The 16,817-nt window shown below is 36.8% G+C and overlaps 1 protein-coding gene across 3 annotated transcripts in view; it reads right to left on the bottom strand.

The window, feature by feature from the left end:
- FANCC (FA complementation group C) overlaps positions 1 to 16,817 on the bottom strand; it is a 79,801-nt gene that overhangs the window by 13,169 nt on the left and 49,815 nt on the right. For all 3 annotated transcript variants that reach the window (XM_085043703.1, XM_085043705.1, XM_085043704.1), the window contains exons 7-10: positions 15,098 to 15,262; positions 11,866 to 12,022; positions 4,795 to 4,847; positions 2,114 to 2,213 (exon numbers count right to left, since the gene is read on the bottom strand). In XM_085043703.1, the coding sequence (XP_084899829.1) occupies positions 2,114 to 2,213; positions 4,795 to 4,847; positions 11,866 to 12,022; positions 15,098 to 15,262 (475 nt within the window). The remainder of the gene's footprint in view (positions 1 to 2,113; positions 2,214 to 4,794; positions 4,848 to 11,865; positions 12,023 to 15,097; positions 15,263 to 16,817) is intronic.

Here is a 16,817-nt window from a genome sequence, read left to right as displayed (position 1 = left end):
GAACAAGTTTGGATGGGGCTGGTTATAATAATTGCTATGATGTATAACAGGAAATAAACACTGAACACTGGCTTACAATACTTGTCCAGCTATTTAAAACAAAATTCCCACGTGAAAAACCAATGATAATTCTGAAATGATTGAGGGAAAATAATTAATGAGGAAATTATAATTTCCATCTAATACAAACACAAACTTTAACTTTATAAATTTACAAGCAACATGACCCAAATATGCTCAGGTCAGCTTTCACTACCACCACAAACTTCTAGAAAATATGCTATTAAAACACATATCCCAACAGTGATCTCAGTATACCCTTCTTAAATTTCTTCTTCAGGAACGAGGCTTTTTCCCAAGTAGGTTTAAACCCCATGTTCCATCTATACTGTTTTGAGTCTCCAAAAACATGGAAGAAAAAATGCTATCCTAAACCCAATAGCACTGTTTTTTCACACTCTTTAACCTTTTTTTTCTGCCAAGCCTTGTTCTAAATGGTCTACTAAGTTTTTATAAAAGACAATTATTTCAGACAGCTGCCACACTGCAACAGAGAATCACTCTCCTCCTATCACGCAAACCTGTGAATTGCCAGACATGAGTCAGTTCGTTTGCAAATTTTATGGGCAAGTTTGCCTCGTGTTTTTTCAATTTACTGTCTATAAATTCCACAAGTGTCAGTGACCAGGCAGAACCCACTTCATCATCTGTCATTAATGTTTTTTACCATTCTTCTCCTAAATGCTAAAGGACCACATTATGTCCTGTCAAGGGCAATCAGATACCACAAAGACAGGCCGCTTATGCATATATTTGTAATGATGGTATCACAGAAAAAGAGAGATCTGACTGACTTAAAGTTTAGAAAGCAACCTGTACCTGCCTTTTTGCAAGCAAACTGTTAGCTAACACTACAGTTGATTCATAAACTGTGAGACAAGGGTTTTAAACTCTAATGCTGAAGATAATAACTTAATTAGAATTCCATTACTTAAACTGTATAGAACTTAAATAGAGGTAACTCAATATTTAAAACCACTCCAGAAAAATGGGCAATATTCCATGTTGCAATGCCAGCAGGTGAAGGACTTTCACCTTGATGAAAATGCATCACCTACACAGCAGATTAGTTCTTGGGTGTCTGATGGGTGTGGAATCCTTACTTTGGTTCTCACCCACTGATCCCCACCTGGGGCTACACTTTGTGCTGTTGCCATGCAGTCAGGGTGGCATAAGATTATCACGCACAGCACTTACGTATTAAGCAAGACAGCTGCCTGAAGCTAGAAGACAGATTCAATCACACTATTAATTAAAGGCCAGTATGCCACAAATTTCAAGAAATCCCAGCATTCTCTTAACTAACATCTCCCTCAAAAGATGCAAGAAATTAAAGGAACTGGAAATTTTCTGAAGTCTAAAGTGAAAGCTTTAAATGACATGGTACTTTCCAAACTTGCATTGTATGAATTTGATTTCAAAAAACAAACTAGATGGCAGGATTTGAAAGGACATGCGATTTGCAAATATGAAATCAAGTTTGCAACCTGTAAGTAAGATAAGACTTTTTCATATCTGTGTTTTGAAATTTTACTGTAAGAAATTGATAACCAGCAAGTATTCTCTGTCCCAGGATGTATTCTATGTCTTCGGCCTTCTGAACACACAAATATGACTATTCAATATCCTCCTTATAATTATTAGTGGACTGGGAATGGCACTGTTATCTCTGCTTCAATTATTATCAGAGACCCTACTACTGCAAAAGAAAAAGGCATCTAACATTTTTCATCCTTTTCATCAAAGATGGATGTTCATGCTCATGTTTACAGGCAGGGGAACAGAGCTTGCAAAAATCAGTTTAAGCAGACATGGTTGAGGGTTAAGTAAGGTAAATTGCTCTTACATACATATTGGTTTCACACTATAATTTTATGCGCAGGTGAAAATGTTTGAACTGAACTTTGGCTTATCTGTGTCTCCATAGAGCAATGCTATTATTTACCTCACTATGTTCAGTCACTTCTCTTAAGAGTAGAACTGGGTTTTTTCTTGTGAAATTTTGCATTTTCTTACTGAAAAAAAAACCACTAAGAACGGGATCTTGACTAACCTGTTTGTTTTCATTCTGATGTGCCTGAAGGAAGAGATGTGTAAACACCTGTATTATTGTCATAACTTCTGAAGTTCCATCACTTTCCATCAGTGCATTCCTAAGTATTAAAAAGTTAGATATGACAGATCAGATAATTAGTCTTCCCATCACACCACTGTTAACCAAAATGAAAGAAAAAGGTGGATTCTTTGTATGCTGTAGATTCAAACTGTGCCTGAGCTCATTACACCACTAACAGAAATACTAATTTTGAAGGCTTTTCAGACTTTGTTTTTAGTTAAAAAAACCAAAGAAAAACCACATACAGAACTCCTACAAATAAACTACTTATTAAATACATACAATATACATGCAGACACAGAATTTATCCTACCAAAAAGGGGAAACAAGTACACAATTAAAAAGACTAGCATAACTTTATTAGCCAAATCTGGCATCTGATTAGTTTATTGTGTTCAGAGCAACCACTTGCACAACCAAGTTAAGCATACTTCAGTGTTTTGTGGGACTGCATCCCACAGGCTGCTCTGGAGATTTACAAAGGTAAATGCTTCAACCGGTCTTCCAGAGTGCAAAATAACCTTCAGCAATGGAGCAGGAAAACACATAGCAGCAATTTTCACTCTCTTATTTGGAAGACATATAGTAAGTAAGTAGCAAGGAGAATAAATGTTTAAAAAGCATGTTGCCAGCGAGATATAAGTATTAGAGAGTTGTTTCATTACTTCCATAAGATATGAAGAGTTGACACATTACTGTAACATAGAAATGTCACAAAACTACAGGTAAATATAATCACTGATATAAAAAGAAGCAATAGTACAAGGAAACTCAAAACAGTTTAGATGTATGGACTTCTGTATAGCAACACATAGCAAGAAAACATTGGGAAATAAAAGCAGGAAGTACTATTTCTGTGATAAAACAATTTAGCACAATTAACCTCAATATGCATGCAAATAGCAGGAAAACTTATTACAGAAAGAGTTCCAATGCTTAGATCCATACTTCTAATGAGCACAAACCCTGAAAATAAAAGAAGTTTTGTGCCAGCCACAGAAACTTAACACAGTTTCCAAGCAAGGAAGTACAATTTCTTTATTAGCAGTTCTCTAAAATCTCACACATGATTAAACCTGGAATAGTATCTTAATGTCTGCACACCACTTGATAATAGCTGGAAGGATGTTAGAGAAATACAACAAAAATAAACACAAGGCTGCATAAGCTAATTGGTCTGCAAAAGCCAGCGAAAATATACAGCTTCAAGTAAATATCAAGAAGACCTGAGACACAGTATTCTTGAAATACATCAAGACTTTAATACCAACAATGTAGAAGAACAAGCACACTAAGTAGAAACAATTCAAGTAAAAAAAAAAAAAGGAGCAGAAATGTAGGCTTAGAAAAAGGAAAATATTTTTTAAGATGATTTGGAACATTAATAGAAGTGCAAAGTTTTACTAGGAAGTACTGTGTTGGACAAAGTCTTGCACTAGCTGAGAAATATCATTTTATCCAAATCTCTTGCCTACCAAAGGGAAAGGATGCAAAAGAGTAATGAAGTTATGTGTTATTTTTAGAAAATATTTTATATACTATGACCTTAAGAAACCCAAGAAGCTGGAACAAATTTTGTCTCCCTGTACCATCACAGTATACAGCCTCCAGCCTAGGACATCAGTACACATCCGCTGAAATCATATAAATTTTAAGTGCACCTTGATTTGGGAAAGTGATTAGTCTCAACTCTTCAGAAAATGGTATCTGTGTGCAGATACAGGACCACAGCAACAAAGGACTGCCAGAGCAGTAGCTGCCAAGTGGCCTCACTCTCACAATACAGCAGTCTACAGCTGCTACAGCAGACTCTTCTGTTGGTGCCTGCAAAAACCTAAACAGGCACACAGACACACAAATGCCCTCAAATATGTGTAGCTGGGAGCCCTGTTTTCCTAAGAAGAGAAACCCTTGATGAGCAAAGGATGTCAGGCACTAAACATACTATTGTTGTATCAAAACTATTAATACTGATAACCCTGGCAGTAGATCTACCGAAAAGTAGTAAGTATGAAATCACATGAAAAGAAGAGAAAAACCGCTGAGTAGGAGGATTGGAAGCCCCTATATGGTAACCAATATATGCTGCTTCAAAATAATTTTAATGCATTCAAAATCAAACTCATTATTAGAGGCATTATTATTAATAGTTTAATGCCATTAAGAGCATATCTAAAATAAACCCTGAAGACTATTAACAAAATGTGAAAAAAGGCTACACTAGTAAGTACAAATGTTTTTGCTAAATTCCACCTTAATGCTAGCATGGGCCAAGCCATTTCAGCATTTATAATTTTCACCTCAAAACTGTATTTAAGCCACAAATATCTACTGACATACAAAATAAATTATAAGTTTTAAAAGTTAAAATACTATACAGTCAACTGTACCAATGATTATTATAATTTAATTTTCATTTAAAGTTCCTAAGATTTTAAACATTTTTCATTATCTGCAGTGTACTACACAGAGGGGGACTGTAAAGCATACAGGTAAAGAAAACGATGTCCTGAAATTATAATATGGTGCAGATTTTAATATTGCTTCTTCTCATTAAGAAAATCTCAATGTTTAAATGGGTCATTCAAAACTCTCCCCACTATAATTTCAAAACTTACTTGAAAATTTCATTTACAATTCTGAAAATGGCAGGATGGCTTGCTGCTTGTGGCTGTTGACAGACAAAGAAAAGAAAAATTAGATATTAATAACAACTCACACAATTGACACATTATAATTTACAGGTTAACTCATGGTTGCTATTACATAGCCATTATTAAACTGTAACTCTCAGATTAACTCTTAGTAAACTCTCAGATTTTCTCAGGATTAGAGTTCTTAGGATTCTCCACAGCAAGACCAAGCAGGCTCAACAGCTGACAAATGCAAACACCTGGGATCCCAAACTGTTTATGACAACAATCACTACAGATACTGAAGGTGGCAGACAGAAAGAACAGGTTGTTGCATGCAATTGCTAGAGGCAAGATGGAGTAGATTTTCAAAAAGCTTTTCTTTCCTCTTCACTGACAATCCTTTCTGGATGTGCTTTGAGACCCTTGCTACATCTTCAAAATTAAATTGATTTTATCACCTTTTTCCTTAATCGTTTTGCAAGAATTTTGGTCCAAGACATTTTTTCACAGTGTTATTTTCTTTTTTTTAACTTTAAAGTTGCTAGTACAAGCTAAATATCTCAGTGAATCAACATGTTTGGTTTTTTAAACCAGTGAAGCCTTTTACCATGCTACCAGACAAAAGACTGTTTTGAGAAAGTTGTTACATTAAACATGCACCAGTAAACACACTGCTTTCTAATTCCATATTCTTATGCTTTTATAGAACACCTAGAATAAAAAACACTTACATATTCCCCTAAGTACAAAGTTAAAGCTTAAGTTTAAATGCAAATCCTTGCTTAGTGTTTCTGAAGTTAGAACCTGAAGACTTCGTAAAAATATAGCCCTTGAAAAGCCTAGAGTAAAACATCTTTAATAAAATGCATTCTATAAATTTTAAGAAGCATAGCGTTAACAAAATGGTATTTATTAATACAGCTTAAAATGCATAATGCACTACTGAAAAGTTGTATGCATTTGTTTCAAGCTTAAAAGTACCAAGTAGAAAATTGATATTGTAATAGTATATGTAAATTGTTTATAAAAATAAGACTTATAATAATGATTATAATAATAGTAATAATCACAAGAATAAAATAATATCCTTTTAACTGTGAATGAGGACTTTGCTTAATACAATCCCTACACGGTAATACTGGAAAACAAACATCCCTCACTAAAAACTGTCCAGAAAAGCTCCTAGTTTCCCCCAGTTCTCTCCGCCATCCTGGAAACAGGAGGCAGCACCTCATTTTCTTGTTTTGCCCCATTTCCTTTGCCCCGTGGCTGAGGCCAGGCTGTGCTATCCAACGTGCAGAACGCCACCTCCTGCTGCAGAGCAGGCACAGCCGGCAGCTGACCCCGAGCTCCCACCGCCGCCTTGGATGGGTGAAACCACAGGGATGAGACAAGCAGGAGGCACGCTCCTCTCCTTGGTTTCTGGTGGTTTGTTTCTGTGGGGTTTTCTTGTTTGTGTGTTTTTTTGGTTTTGTTCTGTTTTGGTGGTTTTTTTGTTTGGTTTGCTTTGGTGTTTTCTTTTTGTTGTTTTCATTTTTTGTTGTTGTTTGGTTTTTTGGTTTTATTCTTCTTTTTTAAGGAAAGATTGGACTAGATCACCAGAGCTGCCTTCCAAACCCAGCCATTCTTTCACACAATCTACCTACCTTTGATGTACCAACACACTGTTACTTAAGACAGGTTGGATACAAACCAGAAAGAGTCCACCAGCACACTGATTCACATACCAAGATGAAATCCTAGCTCTTTTGAGTAAGTCCAAAATAAATGTGCTGTATGCAACAATGAAAAGCTCTCCACTTCTTCCTGCCAGACAGGAGCAATCTAACAGTACCCTCTACAAGAAATCATAGTCAAAAGACCCTAGGATTCAATCTAAACTAGCGAAATCAGTATGAATTTCATCACTGGTAGTCAAAAGGGATAAAACAAAAACAAAACCAAGCCAACCCCAAATCCCACTGTTAACTTATTTCACAAGATTTTGATCAATGGACTGCATGGAATTAATTCTCAAGCACTCAGAGCAAGAATGCTGTGATAAAGCAAAAGTCTCCCAGAAAATTTGAAGATGCTTGATGTGTAGCAGGCCAAAAGCAAGCAGCACAATTCTGCTACTGTCAGCAAAAATTCTGGAATTTAGGAGGGATTACCATTTTCAGGTTGTATTTTCATAGTTTTCTTCTTGTTGACATTGTCTCCTTATATTTTCAAAATAATAAGGCACTTTACATTTTAATAATCTTGTCTGCAACTATTCAATGCTTTTCAGAGAAATCAAACCCTATCAGGAGCTGGTTCAATCACTTTTAAAACATGCACAATACAGAGAGCACAATACACACTAAAAAAAAAGCTTCAAACACAGAGAATTGGAGCTGCATGTGTGGTGCTATGATAAAAAAAATACTTTTAACATAGAGTTTTACAGACACGAGTTTTAAAGAACTATACTACTTTTGTATCTGTATTATTAGCAGAATCTGAAACAACTTATTTATAACATAAAGGCAGAACTGAATAAAAAAATGAGAAAAATATATCTGTATCTACAGTAAGCAAATAAATGGGGCAAAGAGGAACAGAATAATCTGTATTTTATTCACAGCATAGAATGCTCAGTAACGACCAAAAGTGAGAATAAACATGGGGAAGTAAACATGTCCAAGGTCACACAGATTTGAGGTCATAACTCTTGACTTCAAGATTCACACGCAATTAACAGGACACAACACTTCTAGAAGTTAAGCCCATCTAGCTTTAAGAAACTACCATAGTGCAGTATTTCAATTGTCTGTATTTTCCAATTGTATACTTTTATTTCTGAATTTTATATTTAGCAGTTTAAAACAGGAGACATCACTTTTTTCTTTTTCAATTGACAAATGTGTTTTCATTTCAAGAATACAATTATTTTGAAAGCACAAATGTATTTTTTCAGAAGTTTTAAAAATCCATCAACATTAATAAGAATTTTCTCTATCCTTCCACTTTTCTTCCTCATTCATGCCTGTTTCATTGGCTCGGTACATTGGGGAGGATTCCGACTGCACAGAGCTCAGGGACAGTGGGGATAAGGCTGAGTGCCTGTGGGTGACAATCACAGGGATGGCCAACCAGGCAGAGATCCTGCTGGGAGTCTGTTACAGACACGCAGCCAGGGTGAGGGGGCAGGGGAGCTATTCTATCAGTGGATGTTTCAGCCCCTGTTCTTGTGGGAGACTTTGACTTGCCAAATGTCTGCTAGAAACTCAACACAGCAGAGAGGAGTCAGTCTAGAAGGTTCCTGGAGTGTGTGGAAGGTAACTCCCTGACACGGCTGGTAAGAGAGCCTACCAGGACAGTGCCTGCCAGATCTGCTGTTTGCAAACAGGGAAGAGCTGTGGGAGATGTGGTGGGTGGAGGCCATCATGGGCACAGTGACCATGGAATGATAGAGTTTCTCTATTCTTGGTGAAATAAGGAAAGGGATCAACAGAAACTCTACCTTGGACTTCCTGAGGGCAGGCTTTGGCCTGTTCAGGACACTGGTTCAGAAAGCCCCTCAGGATACAGCCCTTAAAAACAAAGGGGTCCAGAAAGGCTGGACATGCTTTAAGATGTAAATTTTAAAGACACAGGAGTAGGCCATCTCCATGTGCCAACAGATGAGATGGTAGGGGAAACAACAGCCCAGGCTGAGCAGGGAGATTTCAGGGAAATGGTTGAGGTAGTTAATGCCTTCTTTGCCTCAGTTATTAACAGAAAGCCCAGCTATCCTCAGGGCTGCCAGCCCCCTGAGCTGGCAGACAGGGATGGGGAGCAGAACAGACCCCTGCAATCCAGCAGCAAGTTGTTAGTGACCTGCTGTGCCACTCAGACAACCACAGGTCTGTGGGGCCAGATGGGATCCATCCAAGGGTAGTGATGGAGGTGGCAGAAGTTCTCACTAAACCACTCTCCATTATTTATCCTCAGTCCTGGCTAACAGAGCTCTCAGATGTCTGGGGGTTGGCCAGTGTGACACACATCTACAAGAATGGTGGAAGGGAGGATCCAGGGAGCTACAGGCCTGTCAGCCTGACGCTGGTGCCATGGAAGGTTATGGAACAGAACACAGCACATACACCATAACCAGGGAATCTGGGTCAGGCAGCAGGGGTTTGGGAAAGGCTGCTTGACCAACCTGATCTCCTTCTATGACCAGGTGACCTGCCCTCACTGCAAGAACACTGAGGTGCTGGAGAGTGTCCAGAGAAGGGTAACAGCTGGTGAAGGGTCTGGAGCACAAGTTCTGTGAGGAGTGGCTGAGGGAGCTGGAACTGTTGAGCCTGGAGGAGACTCAGGGGAGACTTTATTGCTCTTTACAAGTGCCTGAAAGGAGGGAGCAGGTAGGTAGGGCTTGGCCTCTTCTCACAGGCAACCAGTGGCAGTACAAGATGACACAGTTTCAAACTGTGTCTACATCAGGAAGAATTTTGTCAGTGAAAGGGTGGTCAAGCATTGGAACAGGCTGCCCAGGGAGGTGTCGGAGTCACCATCCCTGGGAATGTTCAAAAAGCAACTGGAGGTGGCACTTAGACCTACAATTTATTTGGCATGATGGTGCTTGGTCAAAGGTTGGATTCAATGATCTTTGAATCTTTGAGGTCTTTTCCAACCTTAATGATTCTATGATTCTAAAGGTGGAAAAGCAAAATGCAGCAAGAACATACAGTTTATAAAGAAGAAGCTGACAAATGTTAACCCCTCTCAACCTACTGCACTTTTCTTGCAATATAACTTTGAAACAAATAAAACTACTTTAGAAAGCTATCCCAGAACCAAACACAAGTTATAAATTACACTGATTCATTTACATCTCTTTTTACATACATGGGCTTTAAAAATCTGTGTACATACATACCTATCCATTACTGGTAAAGCATAAAATACTAGTATGTGTGTTAACTGCAAGTTGAGTTGTTACACATGAAAACCTTAGTTATTTCAGAAAGGAAGACATCCACTCAGCCACTCAATTCCAACGAAACTAAGAGACCATCTGTGATGGTCACTTCACTTGTTTTTATTACTTCTGAGTAACTACAGAATTTCCAATATTAATTTCAGTTTAGCCACAAACTCACAAACATAATAGCATACCATATAAACACAAGTTAGTGGACCATCACACAACAATTACTCCTGAAATCAAAATATATGAGTAGTATAAATCTCCTTTCATAACAGAAGTACAGTGGTTTACAACTATCTCGGTACTTTAGATCTTTTTGAGGTTTATGTACTATCTGATTACTGTATAAAGATATTTGATTTAGATAAATTACTCTTATAATTCAGTTATGAAAGAGCTTGTTTGAATTTCCTTCTTATAATGTACTATAATCAAATCACTAACATATTTCTGCTTATTTGTCCTCTAATGGTTTTCTTCCAAACAAAAAAGTAGAAATCTATATTTGTCTCCTGGTTCCATATCCATAAGGTAAACAGAGCTTACATCCTGCAAATACCATAATCCAACCACCAAAAAATGCACATCCAGATTCCTAAGCAAATATTTAAATATCTTTTAGACAGGCTAGATTAATTATACTTTTGGATTCAAAGTACTGACTGATTTAATGTCACACAAGTATTTTTACATACCATGTACATGTTGTACAAAATATCATTATGCATTTAGAACACAATTTCTGAATTACATTATTTTCCTTCTATACTGCCTCTCTGAAGGTTCTCATTCTGTTGTTTTTAATTGTTATGACATCTACCATTTAGGCACCCTCCTTCTTAACAATGCCAATCAATCACTAATATCCACCTGCCAACTGCTCTCTTCTTTATGGCTCCATTCATTCCATTCTTTGTCCACAGGATGTCCTCTCTAAACCTTTCAAAGCTGCTGCACTGGTCTTGCCACTCTGTGCATATCTTACTTTGAAAGCACGAAGTCTTTGGAGCAGAGGCAAGTAAAGAAAACCTAAGTGTGCTAGCACAGTAATGTTCCATTCTTTTCAGAGATCAGGATGTGAAGACAACTTAAGTCTTAACATTTTTAATAAATACGAAAAAACAACACTTGAAACAAATATTTGACTTCTTTTCATATATTTATAACTTAGATTTAGATACCCTTTTTTCCCTAAGCTGATACATAGTGTAGTACCATGTACTATATACAATTCACAGTGTACCCTGTATATAGCCTTGTCTGCTGCAATACCTAAATCACCAGATGAAATATGAAGAACTGCTGATGCCAAGCATTTATGAGATTCACAATATCATAATGGATCCCTAAAATAAGAGATTTGCAGATTCAATTAAAAATTAAGACTATTTATAGGTAGCATTCTTTTCCTGATGAGAATATACATTCGGTAAGCAATTTCATAGGCTGAAAATAAGATACTATATGCCATTCTTTAGCTCTGTCATTTTATGAAACATGTAATTTGAAAGCATAGCACACATGCTATTTCGCAGTGTAATTAATAATTAAATTTACATTTAGTGTTGCAAAATAGCTCATTATTTTGTAAAAAGTACTATGCCAGGTCTTCTCTTAGGGAAGATTTTTGGTGCTCTGTGTAACACAGCATTTGAAAACAAATTTTAATTACAATTTAGCAAATGTTTTGCATTAAGAATTTTGTTCAGTTTTGAAAACGAAACCAAGTAACTACGTAGTCAGTAACAAGGGATTCCAATTGTTTAGACTGCTGATCTCCAAGGGCACAGAGACTGAAGTAAAAACAGATTCAAATCGTTCCTGGCCAGAGTTTATAATTTTTTAAGACAGAGAAAGATTATCAGCACCCTCACCCTGTGGGATCCTTATTTCTTTATCCATTCTTCATCACTGGATGAAATCTTCTCTTCTACCAAGTCACAGTAAAAACTAAAAACTTTGTGATGTTTGTAAGACTCAGGATTTGGCTTGCATAAACAAGTCATGAGTCCCATAATGGCCATTTATGCTGACCCACGTCTATATGCTGACATATTTGAAAACTGTCACTGCTGAAGCATGAAAGAGCAGTATCAAATGTACTATGTTGCACATACCAGCAGTGAGTCTTTTATGACACAAGCCACTTCCTCCAGTGAACTCCACTGAATGGAAACCAACTGGTCTAAAAGATGTAAGGTAGCTTTTTCAAGACTTGGTAAGTGACGAAGCCAGAGGCTGAAGACAGCTGATTCAGAAAGGGAGATTTTCTTCCTGGTTTAGAGAGAAAAATACTGTTTTACCAGAGTAAGTGGAATGAAGACAAAAAAATGTACCTTTTTTTAAACATATCAGGGAAAAGGAAGGCACAAAGATCAACCAAAAGCAAGACAGAGAAAATCTTATTTACAGTAGCCTCTTTGATATCAAAACATAATAGCAAAGAATGATAGGAAATCACCATCATCTACAAATGTAACTTTACCATATGCATTTAAAACCTAAAAATTTGCTCATGATGGATCCCATTAAGTGGAAACAGAAGGTTTAAGTCTGAAGTTCCCTTTCTCTCTAGAGAAATGTCCTGTCCCTGGACCTTTGTGCTGACTCAAACCTGGACTAGCTCCTGCAGACAGCCACTGACAGATAAGGAGGAAAATCCTGCATAGTATTTCTGCTGTATAACCAAAGCATTACTGTCTTTGCACAGAAATAAGGAAAAAACATGAAAACAACAAAAACTACAAAAAAAGAACATAAAAGAAAAAAATTACTTACAGGTAGCTAAGTCTTCAGCCCACCAGCACTGACCAGAGCCATTTAAAAGACAAACAGTTAAGAATACAAGTCATCTCTTCACCTAAAGACTTCAGATATTGCCCAGCTGAAGTATAATGTTGTATCACTATGAAAAAAGGGCATATATGTGGACCGGCACAAAACAAAATATATTAAACTATCCACTCAAGAAGAGATATCACAGCACAAATATCCTAGAATATTTTTGTAGTTGTTGTGATAGTTGCAAATGAATGGTTAAAACCAAAACAATACATAAATAACAAAAAATATTTGCCTTGGTCTTAAATCAAAATTAAAAAACTATAAAATTAGGTTGGAGAATACATGCAAATTAAAGCTACTGATAAAAAAGAAAAATATTAGCAGAAAGACTACTAATGCCGTTTTAGGATCTATTTTTGATGCATTTATTCTGCCATATGTTCATTTAAATATCAGCTCTCAGAATTCTGAATTTCATTAAAAAGCCTGTATTTTTTCCACTCAATACTATGTAATCACCTTGAAGTGTACATGTGGAGACAAGAAATGCATCAAAGTATCCAGAATTTCAAAACTGTAAAGCAATGCTCAATTTCAGAATGCTCTTTTATTAAGTATTACTATTAAAGTACATATGCAGATCAGAGTAAATTAAGAATGACAAGAGATTAGCTAATTTTGCCACTACCAACTTTCTTCTTGTTTATGTGGTAGCATGGAAGATATTATAGATATTATGGCAGGAAAAGAAAGCTAGTAAGCTTATATAGAAGTGTTACAACTCCAAGATCTAAAAACCATACAGGAAGTTAACTGTAGTGATTGCACTTCCACAGCTGAACATGCAGCTGGTCCTGTTTGGACCATTCTGAGGTCTCAGGAGCTCTGCAAGTGCCCTGTTTTCTGGGGTAGGCTTCACCCATGTTCAGAAGGATGATATGTTCAGAGCACAATGACAGAGTTAGGGAAAATAGAATTCAGTTGTCAGTGGGAAAAAACCCCAAAATACAAGCACATTCATATTCATACCACATGAGTTTCCATGACAGTCCAAGGATATATCATGCAAAGCATGTGTGAGCCTTTGTCTGCTCTGAGGGAAACCATGCCCTTTTGTTGAGGACCCTGGCTTAGTCAAAAGCCACGTGAGATCAGACATTTTTGCTCACTCTGATAAGTAGCTCAAAAGTTAAGAAAAGAGACATTTATTTCAGTCAGAAGAACCTCTTCTGGCCATAAAAGAATGGCCATACTCACACCATGCAGTGCCAGAAGTCTGTCATGATGGACTGCCTATCAGCTTACTGACATGAGAACAAACCATCCATACAGAACCTGTGAACTTGCCCTCAAAGCCTTCCAAATTTGCAGAACATGTACAGTCTGAAGTCACAAAATATGGACAAGGGAAAGACTGAAAGATATCTCTGTCTTTTTTGGGCACATCTTTCACTACAAACCTCCCCATGCCTTTTTCATTCCTTTTCCTCAGCTTCTAGTAAAATGTATGGATTGGTTATTGTGCTTTTCTATTAATTATTAGTTTTTGTCTCGAGCCCTCAATGAACCACTACAAAAATCTTCATTGGAACATCTCAGAAATTATGATGAGCACAAACGATGCAATTAAAACTGATTTTAAAAAGAGAGAAATGGATAATTGACGTAAAGTGATCACAAGGGGCATTTTCTAGTATAAAAAAATTTGTTCATAATACAATGCCTCAGCTACAACTTGAATAAAACAATTCTCAAGCAAAAGTGGGCTGTGCTTTCCCTGACATCTTTCCTTGCCTAGCATAGTCAACCTTGCTGATGTTCAGCTTCACTCAGCTGATTTTCATCCACAGACTACTTTTATCAGAACAGTGGATTTAGTAATAGCAAAACAAGCAAAGCTATATTCCACAAATTGCTCCTCTCAGATTCGTTAAAACTAATCTGCTGTAAACGAGGAGAATTTAAAATCTGGAGAACCAATATAACAAAAAAACCAAAAAACCAACCAACCAAGCAAAACAAACAAACAAAAAACAACAACCTCCCCCAAAAAATACAAAAAAACTCCAAACCAACCAACCAACCAACCAACCAACCAAAAAAACCAAACACCAAAACACATACAAAAAGAAAAAACACCAAAATAATTATGAAAACATCAAACATAAGGATGTATCTTATTCACAGAAAAATTAAAATGGCTCCCAGAATTTCAAGTTAGGAATGGTAATACACTTATATGAAAGGTAAATGACATTTCTATGAAAAATTATCACAATTTCCACAAAATTCCTAAAATCTACTGAAGGTTTTAACCTCCTTTTTATGGAATAGGTGGGAGAAAGTCCCAGTCCATATTTAAAGCTGTTATGACACAATTTGTGCCTCAGCAATATAAAGTTCTGCTTTGGCCCACAAACTCAGTTCTGCTACTCAACTACAAGGGAAATACTTTACTAGAAAGTGGGTGTACAGTGCATTCAGCATACAAACCTAGAGGAAAGACATTTAATTGAATTAATCTTCATGAAAAAGCAAAACAGTAATACCGACCCTGCTACTTACTCTAAAAAGGCTTCATTCACAGCCTCCAGAAACTCTGAACTGAGAATTTCTTTTGAACAACCTCCATGATAAAGAAGGAGAGTTTCCAGCAATGGAGTTAGATCAGGCAAAGTAATGATAGGGACACAGAAAATGGACACAGCATTCACACGGCTAGCTGAAATGCTGAGGGGAAAAATAAACATGATTCATGTTTCAGAAAAGCCAAAACTTTAATTTCTAAACAGTTAAGCTAAAAGAAAGGATATTAATTAGTTAGAGAAGATTACATGTAAGAGATGTATATTTAATTGCTGAATTTTACATTTACTAGAATGACTGTTGACATATCATTCCATATTGTGTGCTGAATCTTAAGAAGGTGGATAAAATTTTGACATTTAAGTGCTCAAAGCAAACCACGTGAGGGATATCAACACAATTGTGAATTGAACCCAGTTGTGTTGGTTCCATCACCCCATCCTTCCTAGTAGGCAATGCTGTGTCTTTCCCAGGGTCAGTGAAGGAAGACTACAGATTCATAGCTCCCATGCAAGTTTCCTGCAATCTCAGAAGAGACAACCTAGCTGCTTTCAGGCCTTCTGTTGCTTTTTTAACCTTGCTCTCCTCTTAACAGAAACAATTTATGAATCCTGCTGTATTCAAATGCTCAGCTGAAAATTTTTTCTTACAGATCTACAGATCTACAGCTCAAGGAATATGTAGCACCTTTGGATCTTAACACACAAACCACTCACTGGGCCTTCTCACTAAAACTACATGGTTGGAAATGGCTAAAGACAGTGGAATCTGGAACATAAAGAAATATGGAACCTTTGGAACCTTTAAATTTAAAAAAATTTAAATGGCAGAGACTAGCTCTGCAAAAGGAAATCACAACTTTCACAGAGTATATATAGTTTCTAGCACATGAAACTGTAGCTTTGACAGGAAGACCCTTATAAAGACCAAGAACTATGAAATTCTGAATTCTAGCAAAGTAAAAGGTGCTAGATTGTTTGTAAAAGGCTTCCCTGAGTTCCTGCAAGCTTCTCCTGATCTCAATGTTCACTAAAAGATGTGCATTCTCTGAAAGAATCTGAAAGTATTTTCTCTGGGGAATCACCAACACTACTGCTGAGATGAGAATTAACAGGCTGCTCAGCACTGTGGACATGAGGTACTAACCATTATGATTTAACAGAGAGAGAAATAAAACAGGTCACATTTTTAAAGTGCACATTTCTGAGTAATTGCCTGATTAAATATGTGTTTAAGGTTTCTTACACTGAAATACTTTGAAATGTATTTTTGCTACAAGTGTTTTTGTAGGAAGGGTAATTATAAGGATGATCTTATAACGCAGCAGTGTTTTCCAGGACACACAGACCCGAAACACTAAATCAGTCCCCTTTGTAAAATTTTGTTTCTAATTCCTCATCCAGGATTAGCAAAGATTAGCAGATTCATTTACTCTTATTTAACCTCAGAAGAAAAACCCTGTAAAGGCAATTTTCTTCTACATAGTCTTCAAAATATGTGCTTGGCAAATATTGCACAATGCATTCCACTGTGTACAATGAATTTGCACAGACATTGTCATCTGAGTTTTGGAAAGCATGGAGAAAGCAGAAAATTTACACCTCTAAAAGCAAACTACTTTGAATAAACAGCCACACCGTAATTTCCACACCCAAAATTCCACATCAGTATGAAGTTCTCCATTCCTCCCAGTAGAAAT

This window comes from Lichenostomus cassidix, chromosome Z (assembly GCF_008360975.1).
Source record: "Lichenostomus cassidix isolate B80296 chromosome Z, HeHo_3.0, whole genome shotgun sequence".
NCBI lineage: Eukaryota > Metazoa > Chordata > Aves > Passeriformes > Meliphagidae > Lichenostomus > Lichenostomus cassidix.
Note: the sequence above shows the minus strand (reverse complement) of the source record. Positions and strands in the feature narration are given on the sequence as shown.